The sequence below is a fragment of the Python bivittatus genome, unplaced genomic scaffold (assembly GCF_059951505.1).
Source record: "Python bivittatus isolate LINGU-HERP-01145 unplaced genomic scaffold, Pbiv_v1 ctg000020_np1212, whole genome shotgun sequence".
Classification (NCBI taxonomy): domain Eukaryota; kingdom Metazoa; phylum Chordata; class Lepidosauria; order Squamata; family Pythonidae; genus Python; species Python bivittatus.
The window spans coordinates 110,762,771-110,789,059 of NW_028277030.1; the positions used below are offsets into that span (position 1 = coordinate 110,762,771).

Consider the following 26,289-nt stretch of genomic DNA (forward strand, 5'->3'; position numbering starts at 1 on the left):
GGCCAGAGGATGGAACTGGCTGAGGCGCGAGACCTGGGCACCAGCTCCCGGGATGGGCATTCCGCGCGGGAGGGGCGCGCCGTGCCCAGGCGCATAGCGGAGGGGCCAGCGCAGTCCCAGAAAATAGCATCAGCAACTTGCCGGGGCTCCGCTCGAACTTTGCTGCCTCCAGTGGAAAAAGTGACTTCGATCCAGGGCCATTTATAGGCGACAGAAAAGCCTCCTTTTCCAGGAGCGGCAGCCGAGCGAGCAGACGGCCTTTCAGCTTCTCCGCGGCCCCCTGCGAGCCCTCGCCTGTCCGCTCTCGGGCGGGGAGGACGTGGAGCCGGGCATTGGCTGACCCGCTGGCTTGGCGAGGGCGGGCTCTGGCCAAACTTTATTTCGCTGGTCTTTGGGGTGACACTTACGAAGGTTGCAGCGCAAGGAACCCGACGGATCACGGGGCAGAAATGGGGAGAACTTATTTTAAAATGTAGTTTTTATTTTTATTTTCCATACTAATTGAACCTGTACAGATGTTAAGCAATTTTTCAGATCTCTTCTAGAAATAATGCTGGGTTGTCCATGTTTTGCAATTCCTTTTCACTTCTTTTTCACTAGGTTTTCTGAAATAAGGAAGCATAATATTAGCAATTCATTCAGTATCTTGGGGCCAATACTCTCTCTTGAAACAAACAGTCCTTCAATTTCACTTCCAATCTCTCCATGCTGATTATTTTTCTTTTCACATTTATTCTTCCATCATCAAAAGTTGAAGAATAGTATAAAAGAGAAATAGTGTCACAAAGGTAGAAACACTAGAATGTGAATGGAAAAGTATTCCTTATATTATTTGAAGGGGGGGGGAACAACATTAAATTATCCACACCATTACTAATTAACTGTAGAAAATTGACAATTTCAATTGTTTGGCCAGAATAAAATATTCTTCAGTTACATTACAGTGGCAGTAAGGCTCAGGCAACTGGAATTATTTACATTCAAATCTTTTTTCTATTAATTTGAAAATAGAAAATTAATTTCTACTTTATTGTGCTTAAAGTGATTAAACAATTAAACTTGACTTGGAAATTAGTTTGGCATGTGTGAAAAGTTTGGCCTCTACTATACAGTTGTTTTTGGAAAGTAACACAGTTATTTCCTAACTAATGAAAACATATGAAGAAAACAGTTATGTGTTTTCGTGCTCTAATTTTTGAAAGAACTTCCATATCCAACCATTTCTATAACGGAAGAGATCTTACAAAATATGAAACCATCACTGGATTATCATTTTCCTGAATAATCTAATATCATACTTTTCATTCAGTGATAAAGCAGTTTACACCTTATTTATACAGAGCAAAATTCTAAAGTTGTGAATAGTAGATATATTTTCTATATATAAGTTAAGAGGATGAAAGAGGTTTTTTTTTCCTTTGAAAATCATTGCCAAGCATAGATTGAATATTTGAAGTAATTGGAGGTAAGAGAGGGTGGTAGGAAATACATTCATTATACAGTATCCTATATTTTCTTTCTTCATGGATGATACTAAAAGCTGCAAACAGGCCGAATGTTCCTAAAATCCTTAGTCTGTTTACATAGATTTCAAGTTAATTCTTGTTAAAAAGAGTACAAGTAATCATTAAATTGGAAAGTAATTAGTTATCAAGAGTTAATTTCCTTAAGCTACATAGGATGTTTCTTTGTCTTGTTCTCCACTGTTAGTTATCAATTTGTTGGAATGATTATCATGGTAAACATAATGGACCTAGAATCTCCTATATGCCTTCCCAGAGAACACTCCATGTAGTTCAGAGCATTTAGAATAATTATATTTTGTAATATAATAGGATTGTGATTGTATAATGCTGGTTCGTGTAAGCATAATTTCTCATCGTGTGTTTATTTTATTATTTATGTATTATTTCAATTTATATGGCCACCCATCTCATATTCATGACTCTGGGCCACTAACAGTTAAAAACACCATAAAAGAAGACACAATAGAAATAATACATACATACATGCATAATTGACAGCTGAGGTATCTGATTACTTTCAGCTGAGCAATTCCTACTGAGAAGTACTGTGTTTGAGGAGTTAATCAGATAATAAAGTGATGGCTCCAAAGGCTTATTCACCAAAAATACATGGTTTTAAAACTGCATCAATTAGGTGATGAAAATATAGGAGTGTAAGCCAATCAGTATTTATTGATTGGTGAAATTTAGAAATTGTCCTTAATTTTTCAAGCAGAACCACTTTAGTAGTGGTAGTAGTACTGGGCTGTCTTCCAGTGTGTGTGCATGTCTGTGTGTGGAATTAATCCCTGATTCAAATGAGCTGAAGTCAGGATTTAATCCAGATAATATCCTGTAATTCCACAAAAACCTTCTTCCGGTTTTCCTGCCTCAGCAGAATTCAGGACTCTTCACATATTAGTCCAATCTTCACATATAGCCCATTGTTCCCCTGTTGGCTCTTCCTCAAACCACCCTGTCTACCTAGAACTGTCTTGCCTCATTTATCTATTTCAATATTTCCATGCTTTCTCCCTTCCAACAGCACCACTACTATGCTTTCCTCAGTCTCTTGCCTCCTAAGACACTGTCTTAAGCAGAGTTAGACTATTCATCCTATTTGACCATTAGCTAATCTGATTGACAGTAGGTTTCCCCCACGGTCAGAGTGGTCTTTCCACTCATAATAACTCCTGCCCATTTAAGCAGGAAAGCTTCATTCACATCCCATGTTGCATGACAAAAATATTTTTAAAAGTATTGGCTTTTTCAGATTCTGATGAAAAATAAACATCCTGAATAATTTTTAGAAATGTTATTAATGGACCTCATACACTATTTGTAAATACCAGCCTGCATACAGTTTATATGTGTTAGGGCTGTGTTCTTTTGGCAAGTGTAGAGGAAAACATAGAGGGATTAAAATGTAGATTTCATGAGTAAAGCCCTCTATGCATTTTCAAAACTGAATTAAACAGATTAATAGGAAAAAAGGCCAATTCATTATAAGTGTAGCAGTCAAAATGTTTACAAATCTCCCAGGTGCTATGAGGTGATATGCATTTAATCTGAATCTTGTGAATGATAAAACATGGACAGAGAAACAGCATCTTCACTGAAATTGTGGTTAAAGTGAAAGAGCATAAGGATGCTTTATAGATATTAAGTTTGGTCCTGAATGAAGGAAAAATGGGAACACAAAAGATGAGGAAAAACATGTAAATTGTTTCACTGTGGTGATTAAACATTGCTTTGGTTAAGGGAAAGAAATCTCTGCTTATTTGGAACTGGTGGCAAAGTTTTTTCTTCAGAATATGAGTTTTGTTTTATTTTGTTATTGCAGTCTCTTGACTTTGTTACTATAGATAGTTCAGCACATACTCAGATTACAATAAACAGAATTTTCAGTGAAGGAAAGGGTCTGACTTCTTTCTGGTACCACTGCTCACATTCTCAGTACCGTCAAAATATGTACTAGATAACATAGAAATGTCAGCATTGTTACCTCCCTCCCTTTCCCTGTTCTTCAAAATTATGCATGGACTCTTCATACTAAAAATATATGTGTGGACCAATATATTCTATGCTTTTAAACTAACAGACAAGGAAACCAGTCAGGGATAGCTATAAAAGCAAAAGTTAAAAATGACAGGATTTCACAATAATTTTACATTTTAACTGGATACATTTCTTACTGATTTGGATGCTCTTATATACAAGAGGATCAGGACAGATATTATTCAGTGTTAGTGCCATATATGCAGAGCTCCCAACCTGAATGAATGAGAAAAAAGAAATATAAAAAGAAACACAGTTGAAAACAGGAACATGTTTAGAACATCTCTTACTAACTTTTCTCTTGCTTGCCTGTTCATATTGCATATTTCTATATTGCAGCTATAGAAAACAACATTTCTAGCCTTGTTTTCATTAAATATTCCATATATAGAGTGTTTTTAAAGCAGTTTATGTCTCTCTTACCCCCAACCCCGCACACTTCTCTCATGCGTATGCTATTTCCAGTATTAAACTCTCAGTAAGAGCCATTCATATTTCAGACTACTTTCAGCTTGTAATCCTATTTAGAAACTTCAAGTAATTGTACAGAACTATAACTTTGAAATAATTTAGTTTGCTAATTGGAGTACAAAAATAAAAAGTGTTAATATTTCTTTCTTTCTTTCCATCCATCCATCCATCCATCCATTTGCATATTTGCTGCAAAAATTCCTGTAAACTACTTAGAAGTAGGGATATGGCAAGACCATAACTGAATAAGTAAAACCATACTGCTTAGGGATTTAAAAATATTTTAGGCAATGAATACAATCGAAGGAGAGTACAGCATCAATAATTCAGCACAAAAGTATGTCTGTCACTCAAGAATTGTGAAATGATCTAGGACAGAAATTAAAAGGGAAAATGAAACAACCCAAAAAACTGAAGAAGAGCCAAAAGTATAGAAACATAACTACATAGAACTTTTTTAAAAGTGCAGAAGAAAAAAAAAACATAAAGGGAGAGAGGGAGGAAAGTAAAAGGAAAGATAGGAAAAAGTGGAAGACCAGAGAAAGAAAAAGGATTGTGTTTTAGAAGGAACAAAATTCATATTGAAAACTAAGGGGGAAGGGAATACCCCCACAGTCTTTTGCACTGACTTTGCACTTCTGGAGGGGGACATTTGGGGTCTCAGGCTGACTGGCTGAGGATGCTCTGGAAGCCCTGCTCTGTTGGGGTGGGCATTTCCCAGCGATGCCAGGCGGCGTCCCAGCCACACACCCCTCCCACTCCCCCAAAGCCAGACAGTCCCAGCCGTGCTCAGATGAGAGCCTTGCAGAGCAAACTGGAAAATTCTCAGAGACGCCGCTGGCTGTCACCTTTCTCTCCACAGGTCAGCACTTCCTTGGCGGGCAACTCTGACAACTCCCTGCTGGAGGGAGGGAGGAGGAAATCCCTTGCAGAGCTTCAGGGCTCTGGGCTGGGTCCTTGGCAGCTGCATCTCTAGAAGCAAGTTCTCAAGTTCTAAAAATGCAATGTAGACCAGAGGCCTCCCAAAGTTCCAGAACCTTAGAATCAATGACCCCTCCCCCCAAAAAATGAATGAAAAGGACAGGAGACATATAGTTAGAATCACACTCACTCTAGCAGCAATTTCCATCCAGTCCGGCTAATAATATATGCATAATAGCATGTCATACTTTTATGTTGCACAGTACCAAAACATTAGTCCAGTTTTACATTAGCATCTTTTCTCCCTCCTCTTCACTTCCTAGGTGCATTGGAATAAATGCACCAATTATAAAGGATCAGTCTGATCTATGTGTCCAGAATTGTAATAGCCAGACAAGATAGGTTTGTTTCGATCCCACTTTACAGAATGGAAGGCCACCCAGTGAAATAAATTATATCACTATAAGACTTGAATGCATACTTTCAGAGGTTCAAGGGAGCCCCCTCCCCCCCAGAAGCAGTTCTTCAAATTCCACTCTAATTCTCCTTCTCTCTTTAGGTTTTGGGTCTATCGATACATTTCAGTGGGATTGCCCTGGCATTCTTTCCCAGCTTCAGCAAGAGCAACTAGAATACTATTAGCCTAGCAAAAAGTATGTTCCATTAGCCACTCCCTATATAACCCTCCCCCCACTGCCAGAAGGGTATCATATATATTTTGATCCTTCTGCTATTGCCGCTTCCAAGATAAATCAGGGATACCCCCAATTATTCCTGACTTCCTAATCCAATTTTATTTTTAAAAGTGTGGGGTAAAAAAAAAAGTGTTTCAATAAATATAGCCAAACTAGAAGTAGGTTTGGTTATAAGCAGTCATGAATCATAATGGCTCAACCAGGTGGCAGAAGCAGATCTTAGGACTTTCTAGGTCTTCCCCTCTTGGGCCAAGGGAGAACAGACAAAGGTTATACCAGGGGAGGGACAGTTGCAAGGCAGAGAAGCAGTAGCTGCAAAGGTATGAAGGAATGGTTTGTATGTTTTTAAAACCTGGGCTCTCTAATAATCTGTAGACACAAAACCACAGTTGGCAAAATCTGGGGGGCAACCCTCCAAGCAAAATTCCCTCACTGAATTTCCCTCTGTCTTCCTGTCCTTAGTTCAGGTAGATTAAGCAACAGTGTATGTATGTAGGTGTGGGTGAGTGGTAAGGGTGATTTTACATTCCCTTCCTGATGCTTCCCACGATTTAAGTTTCATTCAGACTGCATGGACTTTTATCACTCTCTTATTTAAAACTTTTGCCCTGGAAAGTGATCATCAGCGTCAGGAGCACAGAACGGAAAAGCAAATATGTTGCCTATGTTCTGTTGGGAAGAAACATACACTCAAACAGCTCCTACATAATTCCTACCAAATCCATTTCTTTTCTTCTAACACGGCCACGATTTTCTACCTTAGGAACTGCCGGATGGGGAAGGGGCAATTTTCCAAAGGAAATGGGGGTTCTCACCGCACAATAATTCCTTTTCTCTCATTTGTTAGCTGATGCAGTCCAAAAATAGAGTTTGCTAGAACCTTGAGTGTAACAAATCTCCCCGTATTTGTTCCCCTTCGCAAAGTACACGGGGCTGCAGCTTTTTGATCCTGTTGCTGCGGAAACGGCGTTGAGGAGGACGACCTCCACCAAAACCCAGCCTACAGCTGCCGAAGTCCCAGTCCGAGGCAAGTTGCTCATCCCGCTGTCATGTGAGTACCGCTCCGCCATCTACTGCCGGATCTTGCGCTGACTTCTCTGCAGCTCGCGCTCCTACTTTACTTTACCCCTCCTTTTGTTCCCTTACGGTGCCCCGCAGCGACTTTTTAAAAACGGCATGGCTTCTATCTCTCGCCTAGTCGAAAGCAATGTTGCAGAGAAAAGAGCAGGGAGAAGGGATGAAACGAATGGACGGGACGGAACAGAAACTTTGCTCAGTGAATGCCTTATCCTGAATCCCTATCGACTTAGAATTAGCCCAAAATGATTGCATACCTGCAACAAAGTTTGCAGTTTCCAAGAGCAGAGCTTCTCACTACTGAAAGCCGAACATCCCAGGGCTGACAAAACATTAGAGACTTTTAAGAAAGCTGCCACGGAATGGGAGCTACAGGCAGACAAGCATTTCAGCCAAGGAACCCGAGCTAATTTCTTTGAAAACGGGGGAAAATGTATTAAAGTGCCTCTTTCCAGACCGCAGGGCATGAAGGTGCTCACAGATTGCACCCTGCTGGTCTTACACCACGGGCACACTGCCGGTTTGCGCAAGGGAAAGACCGGAGGGGAATGAAGTCTTGCAGGAGCCGCGAAATGGGGCTTTGGCCAAGGCGGGCGTGGGGTGGCAGCCAGCTGCCAGCGAGCGAACCCTCTTCTGGCGAGGAAGGCACGGGGATGGCTTTTGCTGGCGAAGGACCTGGGCTGGCTGGCCCCTTGAGCCTGGCCTGAAATGCTCCGAGGCAGCGGCAGGGTGCCCTGGATCGCCCCTCTGCTCTTAAGAGCTGAGGGGCGGCGGGAGCGCGAGAGCCGAAGAGCGCCAGGGAGCGCCCGGTGTGCTGCTCTGCCTGCCCTTGCGAAGCCCAGGCGGCCAGAGGATGGAACTGGCTGAGGCGCGAGACCTGGGCACCAGCTCCCGGGATGGGCATTCCGCGCGGGAGGGGCGCGCCGTGCCCAGGCGCATAGCGGAGGGGCCAGCGCAGTCCCAGAAAATAGCATCAGCAACTTGCCGGGGCTCCGCTCGAACTTTGCTGCCTCCAGTGGAAAAAGTGACTTCGATCCAGGGCCATTTATAGGCGACAGAAAAGCCTCCTTTTCCAGGAGCGGCAGCCGAGCGAGCAGACGGCCTTTCAGCTTCTCCGCGGCCCCCTGCGAGCCCTCGCCTGTCCGCTCTCGGGCGGGGAGGACGTGGAGCCGGGCATTGGCTGACCCGCTGGCTTGGCGAGGGCGGGCTCTGGCCAAACTTTATTTCGCTGGTCTTTGGGGTGGCACTTACGAAGGCTGCAGCGCAAGGAACCCGACGGATCACGGGGCAGCAATGGGGAGATCTTATTTTAAAGACACTTTATCAAATGAGATACTTTCCCTCTCCCCCCCCCCTTTTTTAGCGATGCACTGACATTAAATAGGATGAGGGCATTTGATATGATTGGTAGTGTCTCTCCTGCACTATAGAAATCCAGCATTATAAACTTTCAGCATTACATTTTAGTAGGATTGCTAAAGGAAGGTGGATCGGTGAACAGTCTTTTCACTGTGCTGAGGGAGACAGGATGGAAGGTAAACGTTCACTTGAAATATAGAATAGTTAATGGTGCTCTCTATTTTATAAATAAAAAGCTGAAGGTTAGAGCAAACAAGGAAAATTAATAAAGCAATTTGCATAGTTTCCTCCGAAAAATAGTTTAGGGTATACAGGCAAGGAACAAGACTTTGAGGTCATGTCCCCACTTGCACCTAAACATGGCACAAAGAATGCCCTGGCAAAGCTTTTTTCTGCTGTGTCCCAGTCAGTTTGCCTTTATCTCATCTCCAGCCAATGAGTGATATAGGTCTAAATTGTCCTTAGCTGGACTGGTGTTAAAATAATGTTTTCTCCTTTATTCCAACAGCGTACAAGGGCAGCCTCAAGGTGTGTAAGATCTGTTAGGCTTTGTCACCTTGGAAGAAAGTCAGGTGACTGGCAGTAACTGTAAATAGAAGCAGGATAGTGATCGGCAGTGGGAACAGCAAATTTCATGCCAGTACATTTTTCTGCCAGCTGAAGGATAGGTGGATAGCACTGTAATTCAGCAGGGGGGAAAGGCCTTTAGACTCCATTTGGAAGAAGAATGTTTTTTCAACCTTCCACCCCAAAGATTAACTAAGAATTGTCTGTTAATTCTTACTTAGCAACAGAAAGTCAATGTGCTTCAATATTTGTTCAAATTGTAGTAATTTTTGTTCTAAGGACTGGGTGCTGAAGAACATCTTATACTATTTCAGATTTGCCCAAACATGGCTGAAGTGTCAGTACAGAATTGTAGCAAGCAAATATTATGGGGTGGGTGACATGTAGCCATTAAGTCTCCATGCTGTTGTCTGCTTCCAAAACAAAACCACAAGAATGAGCTCTTTTGGTAAATGAAATGTTGCAAGGTTTTCACTATACGTATCTTCCATGGTTTTTAAAGAAGTAAATATACTTTTTTACTTTTAAGTATCTTTGCAAACTTTTGAATTATTTCTGATTTCTTCTTGATTTAATATTAATGACTGACAGACAAATATGTGGTGTCTCCACTGCCTTTAGGTGACACTGATAACTGGAAAGTGTATGTGTTCAATGCTTGTTGACATGTGCAACCAGCCCAACCAACCTCAGTCTTCAGTGAGCACACACATTCCTGTTATTGATGGCAATTTTACTGTAGCTATATGGCATCTATGGTGAGCAGATGATCTTTAATTTGTAATAAGGTGTGAAGAACCACAGAGATGACCTTGGGGAACATATGCAGAGACCATTAGCAAAATATGAATAAGGCTCGGGAAGAGAAGAAGGCATTAAAAGAAAGTGACTCTGCCTTGACTCCCTTTGATATAAAAAGGAGTGAATGGAAAAGTCTGCCAGGCTTTCAAGATGCTCTTATTATAGCCTATATCAGTAGAATTCCTGTATTTCTTGTGGAGTCTGTTTCCTGAACTGGCCTTCCTTGAAGGGCTGACATCAATCTCTCTGCATATTTTCTCCAAGGTCATCTCTGTGATTCTCTACATAAGGATACCCCAACTCAAAATATTTCACTTTTCAGTTGTTTATTCTAATTTTACATAAATGTTTGAAGTATTTTTTGCCAATTCTCTTCCGTTTTCTCCATCCTTTCCTTTTGTTCTGATCTGCCTTCGAAAGCTACAATTTCCTTGAAGAAATTCATCAATCTTCTCCTTTCATCTGCCTTGTTCTCCATCCATGGTCTCCTTTTCCTATTCCATTTTTAACATCAGTTTCTAAATAGCCATCCTCTTTCCAAACATTTATTGAATTTCCCCTCCCATGGCAAATAGCAGCTTCAAAGGGTGATTTTCATTGTTATTGCAGTAGGGCAAATAATAATAATAATAATAATAATAATAATAATAATAAATCATCCCCCCTCTACCACAGTGCTGATCTTGATCACCTCCCTCACAATTCATAAAACATTTAACTGAATCTTAATATAACATATAGCTGGTCATTGCTATGTCTTCATCAATACCTATATTAGCATGTCTCAAGTTTCATTTGTGCATTTCAAGACCTTTAACATTTCGGTGTATCAGACGAATGGAATTAATTCCATCACCAACAATACATTTCTACATGTTTGTAAATTTTTTCATTGTGACCATTCTCAATTTATTGGGATTGGAACATTGGGCTTCTCAGGCATATAATTTTAAAATACACATTGATAGAACATTATGTCCTCTCACATGTACAGCTATAAGATCATTATTAAGATACAAAGTTAGGTCTGCTGGATGTTGTAAGATGCGTTGTGATATATGTATGACTGGTTCAAATGCAAAGAGACAATTAGTAGAATGATATAAAATATTTTTAACTAGGAAAAAGTGTTGAGATGTTACACTGAGAAGAAATAAGTGTAAAAAGTCTCCCATTTGCCCAGCAGTTATTTTTATGCTTATGTAACTATATTTTGAAAGGTGGCATATAAAACTTTATCTAGAACGTATTGATGGCTCAACATTAAGGGTGTGCAGGATATTTTTTTCTGATCCAGAAGAAACTCAATTTTTTTAAAGTTCCATCATAAGGGATCAACTGGAATGCAAAACAGCCTCTGCTTCCTCATTTTTTTTTTGTCTTAAGGCCCAAAAGTAAGTAAGATGAGTGTGCTTCCTCTCACTTTACCAAAAAAAAAAAAAAAAGCCAAGGGAATGATTTTAAAAGTTTCCATAGCAAACAGTGTCAACAATGAAAGAGGCACCCTTTTTGCAGCTTGGCCTGCCTTTACCAGCAAACCGTTGTACAACTGAGCACAGCAATGGATTCAATCCAATATCACAAATGAGCAATATATAAACAGCTCTCTGATATTCATTTGAGGCATTTTATGATTAAACATGCACCTTTTGTATTTGGCAATCTGCCTTCAAAGCCCAACAAATAAACAAAATAACACTGCTTTTTATTTCGGCAACCTGAAATTTCAAAAGCATAGCAACCTGCTTGAAAAGGCCACATAGCACAAAAACCATATTTTAACCCATGAGCACTTAACGCTTGCAGTTTTTATAGAGTTTCCAAATGTTGTAAATGAGTCAGCCCATCATACAAATGTAGAACCTACATTAAATGGAATGCAATTTGATTTTTCTTCCACATTCCTGTATGTTGTCAACATTCAGACATAGTACACATGGCTACAAATGATCAAGCATGCTTTTTAAAAGGTTTCTTGTGTAAATAAAATTGCAATTAAATGTAGCAAGTAAGAATGCATATGTTAATATCGGCTAAAAGACTATAGCTGGATATAGTAAAATTCCTTAAATTAAAAGAAAAAAGTTTAAAGGGGGATATTCTGGAGTCACTGGGATTTTTCATCCAGTGATTAAATAATTTCCAGTATAAAAAGTCTAGTATTAGTAGGAAGTCTATCTGTTACTGAATTGCCACGTACACATGATGAATTGCTGCAAAACCTCCTTGAGAGTCTATTAAGGACAGGCAGATATTTGAACTTTCGAAGGGTAGGAACCTCAAAGTGTGCCATTGCTGTATATGTTAGTTGTGTGGAGGAGTTTAACAACTGCTATAATAACTGCAGATCTATAATAACACTGATACGATTCTTGGCTTGACAGCTGGGCAATTTCAAGTATCTGCATCTCACTGTTCAAAATGGCTGCTGATTTCATTAGAGAAAAGATAACTTTAAATGACCCATCTGAAATAATATAAATTTTACTAAGGATTCTAGATATAGATAAAATAATTTAAATGCATATGGAATTGTTGAATTTTTTTTAAAATTAAAGGCTTTATGTTTCTGGGTGGATGCCCTGCAACACTTCTGTGTGTGTATGTGTGTGTATTTAAATCTCTCTTAAAAGTTCAACATGCCATATGGTGTGAGAGTTGCAAACATTGTGGCCATGTATTTCCATCAGTTTGAATTAACAGAGAAGAATATGGGTCAGCAGAAAATATTTATTAGCAGGAGCTTTTAAAATTATTCAGCCATTTTTGTTTGGTACGATTTTTACACACGATACAATGAGGTTTTGGTTGGTTTGGGATGAGAACATCAGATCCATTTCTTCTATTATATTCTATTATATGCCAACAGAGCAAAGGTGGGACAAGAGTGCTCAGTATGCTTTAATATAAAGACCCAGTAAGCCAAAAAGTATACTCTAGGGCTAATTTAGGTATGTTTGCATACAATAGAAAGTACTGCTATTGTCTTGATTTTCATACCTTATTATAATACTACGTTATTATCAAGTTAGTCCCACTGACCCCAGTGAAATTTACATCTGTGTAATTCATTATGGATCGTTATTTAATTCTTTGGACAGTGTAATGGAAGACGAGTTATATCATACGTATAATTGATTCTGAGGACTGGGACCATTCCATTTCCAGTTAGACATTCCAAGTATGAAGTCATTTGTTCAAAAACTCTTTAGGTTTGAAATTATATTTTTATCCCACATAATCTATAAACCTACTAAAGCAAAGCAGGAATGAAACATTACAAAGGTGACAGCAATAAATTGTGCATATTACATCACTTTGCCATGTATAGCATAATATAATTGTTGCTGCATTCAAAAATTACTTATTACCTCATTGTTTTAATTTGCACAAAACTACATTTTCCATTCATATCTTGGTTCTCAATGCTTTGTGCCTTCCCGCTTTTTCTCCAGGGCATAGTTAAAATTGCTCCTTTTTGCAGCTTGGTCTCTGGCAATGACAACACTGCTAAGAAAGTGAGATGAAGCAACTAAGCTGCTTGTTTTAAGATCGTGGTTTGCAGTTAGACAGTTTTTAAGTGCATAGTAAGGCTGCAGGGTGATTGGAAACTTTCTTCTCTGATTTTAATCCTCCACAGCTTTTAACTAGAGTTTGGACACAATCTTAGCCATGGTAAATCAAAATCAATCCCATTGATATTTTATGAGATTGTATGTTAAGGTTAATATTTCATTCAGATAAAAGCAGAGCCCAAAACCTCTGGATTCTCCTTCTGTCTTTATGGATGGAGTAGATGGAGAGCCTTTTCCATTGTCACTAAAGTGATCATTTGCCTCCAGCATCTTCCTACATTGCTGCTGCCCAATTCAGGTGCCTATTTGCCACTAAGAGTCAACACCAACTTCATGGCAAATAATCAAAATCAGTCAGAAGGAAAGCAAGTTTTTTTCTGATAATGATGCATGCGTTAATGTTACAATTACAAGATGTGATAGGAAATCATTGTTTGATATTAAAATACGGCAGGATAGAATATTAGATTTGTGAATACCTTCCTCTTTTCCTTTAACATGGCTTTTAAAGACATTTCTAGACTTCCAATAAAATAAATTTTGAGTCTGATATTTTATAGCTTCAACTAGAAACCATGATGACATTACACATGTCCTTATATCAACATTCAAATATTTACTTAATTTGCTTCATTGCACCACTAAAACCACTGACATCCTGTTATCTGTGACACCATTTCCCTCTTCCCATCCTATATTTTCCCTGCTCCCAGTTTTATTCTTGCCTTCATGTGAAACAGAAGGTAAGCATTAACTCACCAACTTTTTGTTTTCTATTTTTTTGTAGTGTTGTCCTTTATAACAGTTCATTTTATTTTTGATGGTTAAATCATCAGCTTGCAGGAACTCTAAGACAGGAAATTTGTTGGCTGTAGGTAACTGTATATTTCCCATACAAGTTCTGTAATATTATGTTTCGATTCTGCCTTCACATTATTCCACAGATTATAAAAGCTGTCTTAATTCACTTTTTGTCTGCATCCCCTTAAGTCTGTGGAGAAAGGGCACATGTTTGATGTCAAGCATGCTCTAAAGATTTATCTTAAGCATACCAGACAATTTCAGACAACTGACTCTTTGCTTGTTATACTTCAGCGTAGCACCATGAGAAAAAAATGGCCTTCAAATCCACCCTAAACAAGATGGATTAAAGCATATGAGACTTCTGCTTCCATTGTTCCTGGGGGGAATATCTGTAAACTTCCTAAGTATTTCCTGTACTCTGCTTTGCAAATTTTGGCACTAGCACCCCTCCAAGTGATTTTTGCAGGGCAGCCAAAGAAATTGTTCTTTTGAGTCACTTTGTTCCAAATACTTCTGCATTAGTTGCAGCCTCTTTTAGTCAACGGGGGCTTCAATAAGATGTAGCAAATATTTTTTGTTCTTTTAAGCAGCAAGAGATCCACCTATATATTTCATCCTAATTATCCTCATTGTTGAATGGGATTATCATTTTATGGTTATATTCAGTTACTATCTACATGGTAGAAGGTGAGTTTCTTTTTATAAATTATTTTCCATATCACATTTTCTCCAAGCTTTCTTTCATTTCAAAAGTGGGCATATCTTGTAGAAATAAGCTTTTAATAGTCTAAATAACTGTTGCATCTTAAAAATAGAAGCAGATTGCTTTTCATGACAGAAGGTGGTACGTGTTGCATCTGTATGTTATTGTTCACTGAAATGAGTGGGAGGAACATCCTGGCCAAGGATATCTTCCACTACAGAAAGCAAACTATGGCAGTAAAGACTCAAAGGGTTACTACTGGTATTCAAGACTTTGGCAGGGTTCAAGGCTTGCCACCTGAAGTATAATTTAGATTGCTAACTAGCATAGCTAGCTAGCTAGACAGATAGATAAATATATCAGAGAGATGTCAACTGTTTTAGATATAGAATTACGAAGATGTATAATACTCAATAATTTTGGGACTTAATGTTTTATCCTAGTTTAGGTCCATGACCATAATTTGTTACATTTGGACATACAAAGAAAATACATTCAGAAAAAGTAATCTGAGCACAAAAAATTCAGTCTAAGGATTGTTCTACATTTAAAAAACAAGAACAACTATACTATTAAGGCTGCAATATTACACACACATAGTGGGAACCTGAACTCAATGGAACAACACAGAATTGCAGTGTAAGTTGCCATTTTTACCCTCTATTTATGCTTTATTACGGTATTGTGGGTTAAGGTGGGATAGAGGCCTGGTAGGCAAACATATCTCGACTGCAAAAATCCAGATGACCAACAAATGGCAGCAAAGATTGACATTTTCTGTATGTCTTCACTGCCATCTACTGGTCCTCCAGACTACTGCAAGCCAAATATGGGTTGCTTATGCTTGGGGAATTTTATGGTTTTGGTTTATGAAGGAAATTGGTATTTTCAGCCTTAACCCACAATTACCCAAGTTCAGCATTCACAGCAAGACATAAATTATTTCTCCTTAAATAGTTCCTTAACTGGCTAGAAGGCAATTTAACCTAGCAGAAACAAGCCTAGACACATAAATTAACACAATCCATTTTTTTTCTCAAAGGAACTCTAACTGGAGGGGAAGTTTGAACTTGTGTGTATTCCTTTTCTTTTTTGGATGTAGCTTCTGAGTTTACATTAGAAGCTGTATTTTGGGTTCTCCCAAGACAAAATGGTCCACGGATGATAACTAAGACAAGAATTCTTATTCATTCTAAATCCCATTTTGTATTTTTAAAAAAGTTAAATTAAAAAAAAATCTAAAAATGGAACTGACTTTTGCTGCAATCTAAAGAACATTTTTTAAAGTGGATTTTGGGGTAGAAATTCAAAGAGCATTCACCGACTTTATTTATTGAGCTACTCTATATAAGACTGATGTATTCATCTAGTTGCTGCTGATTTTGGTCTTAGCCTTTCATTTGGTGCAAAAATCTGAAAGAGACATAAAGAAGAAATGTTATAATATCCATTTAAAATTCAGTGGTGCTGCTGTCTTGTTACCTGATTGAATTCAGCACTTTATCAGTTTCTGAATTCTCTGATTCATTTCATCTTCTCTTCCATATATGTAGTGTAATATTCAGCAATGCGTATTTCTACAGCAAGGATGAGCAAGATTCAGGCTTGCAAGATGTACCGTATTTTTCCGACTATAAGACGATACTTTTTTCTAAAATCTTTACGCTAAAAATTGAAGGGCGTCTTATTCAAGGAAGTCAGCCGAGGAGAGAACCGCACGGTTGCAAAACTGCCCATACTTTGTCTCTGCAAAGAGGCTTCCTCCTATTGCTAGCCTCCAATCACGAGTGAAATAGCTTGTCTCCCAAACAGACTTCCTCCAATCACGAGCCTGATGTAACTGATGTCAGCTGATGCTGAACAAACCAATTGGAGGAAGTCTGTTGGCAGAGACAAGCTATCGGCAGTTTCACTCATGATTGAATGTAATCAGTTATGCAAAAGAGCATGGAAATAGAGCTGCAGAGAGACGGTTTGGACCTCCTCCCACCGAGTGTATCAGGTAAATGTTAACTAATTACTAAATAAAAATGTGTTCTGCACTATCTTTAAAATATTGATTTCTTAATTTTGGGTTGGAAAAGTGGGGGGCGTCTTGTACATGGGGGTGTCTTATTGACGGAAAAATACGGTACTTTCCTTTTTTATTAGAACACTGTGATCCACCAACTAAACCTGCAAAAGTGATAACACATATGGAATCTTGAGTCCAGGAACTTCTTGCCACATGCTGGATCAACCTGTCTATCACAGTCCCATGACCCTAAGCTAGTCACCAGTCAGATCCCATCAGCACATATGTTAGGACTTTGCCCTCTTGCCTCATTTTACACCAACTTATATTGAATAGCATTTGTCATTTTAGTTTACTTAGTTATTTACAGTTTTAATATTTGGACATATTCCAAAACAAGTCCTACCATTGCATTAAAACAAGAAAACCACAATCCAACTCAGCATCTGGCAACAATCTTTACAGATCAAAGGCTCTATGTATAAAGAAATGTAGAGATGACCTTGGAATGGGGGAGCCATTAAGGGAGGTAAAACAGCAATTCAGTCTTGAGAAAGGGGAAAGCCCTAAGAAAGAAATTCAAAATAAGCCCATCTTGATTCTTTTTGGTGTAAGGGGGAACAAAGAGAAACTCTGACAGACTTTCAAGATCATGTTGTTGTACCCTATAACAATAAAGTAGCATTACTGGATTCCTTGTGGTGTCAGTTTCCTGAAATGGTCTACCTGGCCCTGTGAAGACCTCTATTTAAACTGTTTTCTTAAATGCCAGTTGGGAAGGCTGCTATAAAGGATGGAGCAATTACAAAAAACACTATCTCCTAGCCTCCACCCAGACCTCCCATATGTCAGAGATCCTAGATATTTCCTACCTGAGAAGATAGGGGCTGGTCCACTTGAAGAAGATGTTTTGCAGATATCTAGGAGCCAAGCCACTAAATTCCATTAGCGAATTTATGCTTTATTTAAGAAGCTATATGCAAAGGCTGGAAGTATCAGGTGAAAAAATATTGTACCCCAAAAGTTTAAAGCAAAATAAAACTCTAAAAGGAGAAACAGCTCAATGAGGACTGAGCTTGACCAATGATCATAGAAAGTTGGTTGTTGGATGAAAAAGACATGGAAAACCTAGAGAAAAGAAGAGAAAAGAAAAAAAAAAGCATGGAAAACCTAAAGAAGGAAGGAGCTGGAACCTCAGAAAGAAGGTATGAGTGCTGAATAGGGCTACTCCACATGAACACAACTGATGCCAGTGAGTCTGCTGAAATCCTGAACTATTAACAGAATGCAGGATGCAAAATGGTTGAATTAAACTGCAGAATAAAATAATTAACATGTCATAATATTTGGGCAAATGATGCTATCCAAACTGAAAGAATCATATGAATTTTTAAAATTTAGACATAAAACATTGGTAGCAATTCTGATGATGGAATAATGGCTTTAACATTGATTTACTGGTAATTAAAAAAAAACTGAACAGATTTAACTGGATACAAATTTAGGCTTAATTCCCATATCCATATATAGCAAATATAATCCAGCTGCAATCTTTACATTGCTTATTCTCCAAATAATCTGCTGAACAAAATAGGATTGCTTCTGAGTATCTGAATTTACAATCTGATTTTATGAAATACTGGGATTTGCACAATAGGTCTTCGGATTAGTCTCTATAATCATCATATGATAAGGTCACCAAGTGCTCCACTTGCCATTGGTCTTGAACTGTTCTTCTTTGACTGCATATGCTATAAAACATGTTTATTCTGGCTTTCCTAAATGGCTGTTGACCATGCTGATTGAAAAAGACTGCCGTGCTATGTGATTTTGTTAATTTTGTCTCTTTAAATTTTCAACTTATTATTCCTTGAGCTCATCTTTATTTGGAGATGGCAGGTACAAAGGATGGAACTAAATGCCTATTTAGTCCTAGAAGCAAGACACCAGGGTAGATAGACAGCTTCTGTTTCTCCCTCATTTTCCATTTTTTTCTCATAGGATTTTGCCTGGATAGAAAAAATATTAGAAAAGACAATTAAGGAATCCAAGTCATATACACCAAATTATGTTTGCATCATGTTAACTAAGTCTGTAAATTATAATGCATGAAGGTGAGGCAAATTTGTTTGGAACAATACACTTGCTAATATCAAAGGATGTGTTAATGTGCCATTGAGCTTTCTGGGAAAAAGTAAACGACCTTCAGTCTATAACAATGCTAAGGAAGAATCATAATTTGCTGCCTCCACCAAAGTCAAAAAGATTCTCAAGAGTAATGAAGTGTTGTTTCTGACAGGACTGGCTCGAGATATTTTGCTGCCTAATGTAAGGAAACAAATGGCTTTCATTGCCCCATTCCCACAAAAGTGAAGGTCCATCATGCCCGAAGCCAAAAAAAGTCATTTGGGCACTTGAAGGAGAACATCCCACAAGCATCTCTGGCCATCCTTTCACTACAAGGATAGCAAATCAAATCTATCACCATGATGCCTTTTAATGACCCATAATCTTCTTGCTAATGACAGGACCAATGTGGTCCCTGAAAATATTATTTACTTATTCTTTGTCTTTAAGGATACCATTCACTTTTAACAGAATAACCCCCCTCCCCCCACATCACTTTGAGAAACAAGTGCACCTTCAATAGTTTATATTGCTCAATCTCTGAGGGGAGAAACTGTCACCAATAGGAATGATACAATATAGTGTGATCATGATGTGCAGAGCTCACACCTAAATATTTGTTCTTCTTTTACATTGAAAATCATTTTTCTAGAATAGCTAGAACACTAAACACTAGCTTCTGGTTTCCCTTTCAGCATAGATTTGAACCCACCATTTTACCTTATGAGGAACATTATCAAAATCATATAATGGAAGTCTGCTAGCCATTAGCCACTCTTTTTTACTTAACATTTAATTTCCAAATATGGGAATGAATGGCAAAGAGCACAACACCACTTCCTCTCTAGTTTTTGAGTTTTAATGCATCTTTGTGACACATCATTTTAATTCAATATTTATTTCTACCTACTATTCATTATTCCAGTCACCTCTCTGTTCTTTAAGACATCTCAGAAGTACATGAAAATATAGGCTTGATTATAGTGAAGTCCACAGACTTCAGTAGACTGTTCACCTAGTAGAAATAAAGCAAAGAAACTAAAACATGAGGAAGGGGAAGAGGAAAAGGGGTAGTGAAAGATTGAGCATGCTCTGTGGGAATAAAAAACTGAGTCAGAGGAAAATGAACAATGGGGAGGGTAATTAAACCATACTTTAGAAAATCCTGAACAGGATTTCTCCACACAGCCAAACCATTTAAATGCAGGCTCATTTATAATGTGGATTATGATTTGTAGATGTATTGAGGGTAATGTACTGTTTCTTGCAACTATTCAAATTTGATATGAAGATAGTATATAACTGATACGTGTTTCTTAGCATCTCTATAGTTTGCTTTGGTTTGCACTCTCCTGTTAAAAGAATGTTTGGTGTGCATTACATATTATTTCATATATGTATTCTTTCTTACATTTATTTTTCACTCTTCATCTATGCAATTCTCTCTTAACTCCACCCTAACCCTCTGTAGCCAGTTATATTGAAAGTCCATCCAGACTCAGAGTGTCCTAATCCAACTTTTCTTTTTTGTAAACCTAGCTGCAGCATCTGTAGGGAAATGGCACAATGTTATCCACTGTACACAGTCAAGCCTAAATTAAGACAGTGGCTTCCAAAGATAAAAGGCTTTCAGATAACAGAGCTGACAGGCACATCTGCTTAAGATTTGGAATGCCACTTCTTGTCAGAATAGACAAGGCTAGCCTAGATGAACTGAGAAACTTCATATATTCTCAAAAGCTAGTATGTCTTTATATAGGCAGCCTTTTGTATTTCAACTTTTTATTATAGTCAGGCACTGGTATAACATGGATCTTATTCTCCACTGCAATAAAACAATGTAAATCCCTAAGACTCAGGGATTTCTTTCAGTTCTCATGCGTAACCCACAATGGATTTGGTTGTGCTTGAACACTGAATAAAGACTTCACTTCTTGTGGTGAATAAAATTAAGCAATGCTACACATTGGTGTAGTCAACATATTTTTTTAAAGGCATTGTATTTCCTTTACCTATTTTAATTATTTGAATATTTGCCTCATTTTTTCTATACTTTGGTAATCATGTTGCGTGCACCCATTGCAAACTACTTGCCTTGCACCATTTTCATTATTCATTATTCAGTATTACGTATTATTTGATTTCACTTTCTACAGCCTATTTAATGAAATATATGCTTTTTAAAAGTTTGCAAGGCTCATGAGTTACTTTCAGTTTAAATATACAGGCTGCACAACTGCATATTTCTGTATGAGATTGTATGTATGTATGTATGTATGTATGTATGTATGTATGTATGTATGTATTTGATTTCTGTAGCTGCCCATCTCAGCAAATGACTCTGGGTGGCATACAGTCATAAAAACATAAAACAATGAAAATAAATATATATGGTCACTGAGTAAAACTATTGCCATAGACGTTAATATAGCCAAGAAACAAAGCCCTTAACACACTTGGGGCCTCACACCCAGGCATGTGACCAGATCTTCACGGCCTTATGAAAGGCCAACAGGGTCGGAGCCATCCTAATCTCCGAAGGGAGAATGTTCCAGAGGGCAGGGGCTACAGCTGAGAAGGCATGTCTCCTAGTCCCCCCCAGCTGACCTTCCTTGGCTGATGGGACCTGTAACATGCCCAACCTGCCAGACCGAACTAGACAGTAGAAACAACTGGGAGAAGATGGTCCCTTAGGTAACCCAGTCCCAAGCCGTGAAGGGCTTTAAAGATGACAACCAGCACCTTGAATTGCACCTGGAAGCACATTGGCAACCTATGCAGCTGATGTAGAAGTGGTGTTACATGTGTCAAATATCTGACACCATTTACTACCCCTGCACCTGCATTCTGCACCAGTTGAAACTTCCCAATGCTCTTCAAGGGCAGCCCCGTGTAGAGCGTGTTGCAGTAATCCAGACGAGAGGTCATGAGAGCATGAGTGACTGTGAGCAAAGCCTCCTGGTCCAGAAGGTGTGCAAAGGCCCTCCCATTACTATCATCATCATTCTTAAGCTTTTTCAATTTCTGTTCATTTTCTCTTACCCAGGTGATTAGAATGTTCAATTTTGGGGTAAAAAGTAATAAAACTTACCTACTGCAGTGAGTCTCTGAGATAGTTCTGAGAAACAGTAAACATTTGTCTCAAACACCCACTCTTCCACTGGGGCGTCAGTTGGCTAATAGTTTTATCCATTTATAAAACTAATAGTTTTATCCATTATTTGGTCCTCCTGATGACTGGCTGATTGTGCATGAACTTCTTTCTGAACATAGGAGACTGTAATGAAGAGATAAACTTAAATGGATTTGAGAGATTTATCATTAAGTGATTTCTTCCTAGCACTGCCAGCCATTTGCCACAGCCCGTTCTTATCTGTGTTGTTAGACACTAACTAGTAATGCCTATAAAGCTATTCAGGATTTCCCAAAATAAGCAGTTGCATTGGAATCAGCATAGTAGACTTGTAGTTAGAGGCTGAGAAATTGAAAGTGCTCTACTATAAACCTGAAGGCCTTTCTGTGGTGCTGCAAAAAATGCTGATTTCTGTTATGTATTCTTTAACCATGAAGAAAGCAGGCTGCCCAGAGAATGCTTGATAATTGTATAAAAATGTATTTATCTCCTATAAGATAATCTCTACTCTAACTTAAATATGCATTACAGATGTATGTATGTGTTGTTTTCCCCCTATCTTACATCGTGCCCTTTCAGAATGAACTTAATTCTAGTGATTTGGTTAACATTTTCAGTCTCAGCAAATATATAATTCCTACTAAAGTTTGTGTTATAAAATAAATCAGCATGATTTTAATAATGCTTCTGCTGTGCTTTAAATCGTGACACAATGTTTTCCTCTTTAGACTGAGTCAGACTTTCAATTCTATAATGTTCTCATAAAGCAATGTTCTGTGTGGGCTGGACGCAGATCTTGTTCAAACTCTTGATCACTATGGCAGCAGTTCTTATCCCAGTTTGTAAGTTAATCAGAATTACATCTCACACTGCAAAATCTCTGTGCTCCACTGGTATTCTTCTCTAAACCTTTTGTTCAGTTTGCTTAGAAGTTCCTCACTGAAGAAACCCCTGATCAATGCTTTGGTTAGATACCTCAATTTATAATGGAATGGTGGACAAATTATAAATAGAGCCTATCTTTTTAAATTGACCAATATATTTGATGTCTTAAAAGTATATTTCTCAGTGAATATTCCAAAGCCAGCCCTGATTTAATGAAAAGGGAGCACCTGTAGGCCAAAACTTTTACATGGATGTATGTCAAGGAAATACATAGAGTAATGAGGACTAACCTTTGAGAAACTATTCATCAAGGCCATCTAAATATTAAAGGTGTTGCTTAAACTGCTTTTCTTTCATTCTAGTCAACTGCAAGGCACATTCTGCTTCTGACATTAATATCAATTTTAACTAGAAAATATAAGTTTCAGCCCCAAGACCACTGCTCATAAGCATTTCTGCTTGTATCTGTATGACACCCATTCAGTCTATCTCTGCACACATACTGATCACATACAGCTATCTATATTCTGTTCTGAAACAGCTGTAAATGGCTTTCATGGGCAAATTTTACTCCTGGCATCACATCTGCAAATTGGATCTAATTGGTTTTCTTCACATTTTTACTTCTGTGAACATCTTGTGTAGTCTTTGGCCAGAGAGTTGCTATAAATGCAGCCAAAATATAACATATATCCAGCAAGATGTTTAACTTTTTTTGTTTGTTTTTGGTTGAGGCACCAGATGCTCATGTTTGTAACAGAAACTGTCTTCAAGTTTCAAAGCAATGAAGCGCAGAGGTATGAATTCAAATCCCCATTGGATAAAAAAGAGCTACGTACAGCTTTCTTACGAGTTTTGGTTGCAGTATTCTGCATACCTGCTCATGAATATCTAACTCCCATTGTTCTCAGTACACAAGTTTAAGAAGTTCTAAATGTATTGGGGGGGGTTTACATCAATTTTTTGATTCTTGCATATAAAACCATGTGAGTTGATGGTAACTAAGATTTCTTTATGAATATTTGTTATTTGTTGGCTAATTGCTTGAACTTATAGACATTATCTCGCTTTCTAGTATATGTAATATTATGCACAAGATGCAGATTATGCAGATAAACTGATTGGCTTCTACCAGTGGAGGTCAGTGAAGATTAGATTATAAATGTACAGATATATGTTTAATAGGGGTGATTTACTTTATTAGGAATTTATTTTTACATTACTGTCACAGGGAGCTCTAAACAGAACTACATACTTTAACATACATGTTGTTGATTATTTTTTCACAAGTATATTGGGATCCTGAAAAATACTTAGAAACATGAAACATATTCTGAAGAATTAAAAATGTGATGCATTATTAATAACTATAGCTCTTGTGACCCAGTCACACAGAAACAAATTTCATTGTGTTCTGAGTAAATATCCTTAGGATTTTACTGCACGTTCTCTTACTTCTCTAACAATTTCAAAATGTATCACTATAGCATATGGATATTCTTAGATAAGGTCAGTTCCCAAGCTAGGAATATAACAAGCAGTTACAAGCCTATATAATTGCGTATACTTATAGTAAGTATAAAGAAAATACAAGAAAAACTTTTACAGCACTGATTCCCATAGTTTCTTTTTAAATGTTCAGCTGTGTGCGTCCCCCCCCCCCCCCAGTTATCCACAATATATTAAACTATATGATTAAGGCTGAAAAATTAAGAGTGATGTTTCTCTTTCATGGTGCTAATGGAAATTGGAATGTTCTAAAGCAAAGACAATTTATGAAGCAATTCTGCTTTGCAATAAATGACATCTTATACCCAACAAGCAGGACTACCACTACTGCCAAGACTTCAAGGCACAGAAAATGTATTATGTAAGAGGATCTTATGTAAGAGGTCCCATTTGATAGAAGAGAAATTTAATACCTGGTGTTCGGATTGTGTTACTTGTTCTTTTCTCTCTCTCTCTCTCTCTCCAATGGGACTTGGCAAGAGCCTGAAAGCAGCATTTGGCAGTTGGGTCTAGGCTGAAGCTGACATTAGAATTGCCATGGGGTTGTACCAAAAGTGATGACCAATTTGATCCCTTGTTATAATATATAAAAGCTTTTATTAAATGGAGTTTTGCCAGCAAGTTACAAGTCACTAAGACTTTGTTTTGTGCATCAAGTTGACATCAATACTGAGACTTACATTGTGAAGATGGAGCACCACAGATTAAATATTTTTGCAGACAAGTAGACAGGCCCACCTTTCTGTGAAGGAGGTCAATATTCCTGCAGCACTGTCTTAACTTTGCCAAAATATTATACGTATTGAAAATTAGCATGAAGTATCTACTTCAGTGTTTCTCAACCTTGGCAACTTTAAGTTGTGTGGACTTCAACTCCCAGAATTCTCCAGTCAGCATGCCTAAACTGGTCTAAATGCTGGTCTAGAACCAGAGAACTAGGTTTAAATCCTCACTGAATATGAAGTAAGTTTAGGTCAATAATCATTCTCTCAGCTGAATGTATCTTACAGTGTTCTCAGAATAACAACGGGAATGGAAGACCTTGAAGCATATTTACCTCTTTGCATTCAATGTGAAATCAAAAGGGAATGCTGGGAAGTTTTTGTCCTCTGTCTATTGTTATATGAGGAAGTTCCAGTTTGTCTCCTATGCTTTTTAATATCATCATGTTCTCTCTGCTTTTCAATGTACACAATGCAATCACTTGAGGAAGTTAACCAGCAGTTCAGACTGTGGTGAGACAATATACAACTCTACTTCTGCTTTTCATCTTCAACCCCAGGAAGGTGCTGGAACTCTTGAACAAGTATACAGAGGTAGCTCTGAGATAGATGAGGGCAAAGCTTAACCTAGATTAGTCAGATGTGCCATGGTGGGACAGAAATTTACAACCAGTTCTGGATACTGCTGCAGTGTTCCTGAAGGACGGCTGCAATTCTGGAGGTTCTGTCTGTGGGATGTGGGAGGATCCATTCTGGACCTGGATGCTTTAAGAAATTATAGTTATGGGCTATACGTTACCCTCTCTAAAGACATGTTGATAGATAAATTAAACAAATTGACAGTATTATCCATCTTTTTTTTTTTTTTAAGAAAACTGGATTTCTACCACAACCACCGTCACTCTCTCTCTGCCCAGCCCCTTTAAGATCAGCAGCAAAGAAACAACAGATAGAGACAGGCAGGCAAGCAGGCTGAAACTAACGCAAATACAATCGAGAAGCAACTAATGATCCCCATGATTCTGCACAGGCGACCCTTTAAAAAACCAAGCAAAACACCGTACATGTACGTATGTATCTTCTAAAATGCATGCGAGAAAATGCACATACCCAATCATGATCTCAGTGGGAAGGGGGGAAAGATCGCAGCTTTTCCCTTCTCCTGCCAAGTTATCATTGAGAAAACAGACAGGCAGAGTGACGTCCTGGGTCAGACTGAGTGCGGCTCGACTCTACCAAGGAAACAGGGAGGCCCGTGTATCCCGCGGATGCCCACCGCCGCCCTTCCTCCCCGCCCCGGCCGCTTCGTCTGATGCGGAGCAGCTGTTTCAATGGATCCCGTCCTGCGGGGAAGCCTACCGAT

The 26,289-nt window shown here is 38.4% G+C and overlaps 1 protein-coding gene and 1 long non-coding RNA gene across 2 annotated transcripts; both read right to left on the reverse strand.

Moving 5' to 3' along the window:
• Positions 1-483: 483 nt before the first annotated feature.
• LOC148217153 (uncharacterized) lies at positions 484-7,936 on the reverse strand. Its single transcript, XM_088151378.1, has 3 exons — positions 6,985-7,936; positions 3,701-3,779; positions 484-605 (listed from the first exon to the last, which is right to left on the reverse strand). The coding sequence occupies exons 1-3, from the start codon at positions 7,699-7,701 to the stop codon at positions 583-585; spliced, it is 819 nt and encodes a 272-aa protein (XP_088007504.1). The 5' UTR covers positions 7,702-7,936; the 3' UTR covers positions 484-582.
• A 1,836-nt stretch (positions 7,937-9,772) lies between these two features.
• On the reverse strand, positions 9,773-26,158 carry LOC112543265 (uncharacterized). The gene is made up of 4 exons (XR_003086620.2): positions 26,037-26,158; positions 21,769-21,954; positions 19,588-19,692; positions 9,773-18,559 (listed from the first exon to the last, which is right to left on the reverse strand). It is a non-coding gene; the product is annotated as an uncharacterized LOC112543265 (long non-coding RNA).
• Positions 26,159-26,289: the final 131 nt, after the last annotated feature.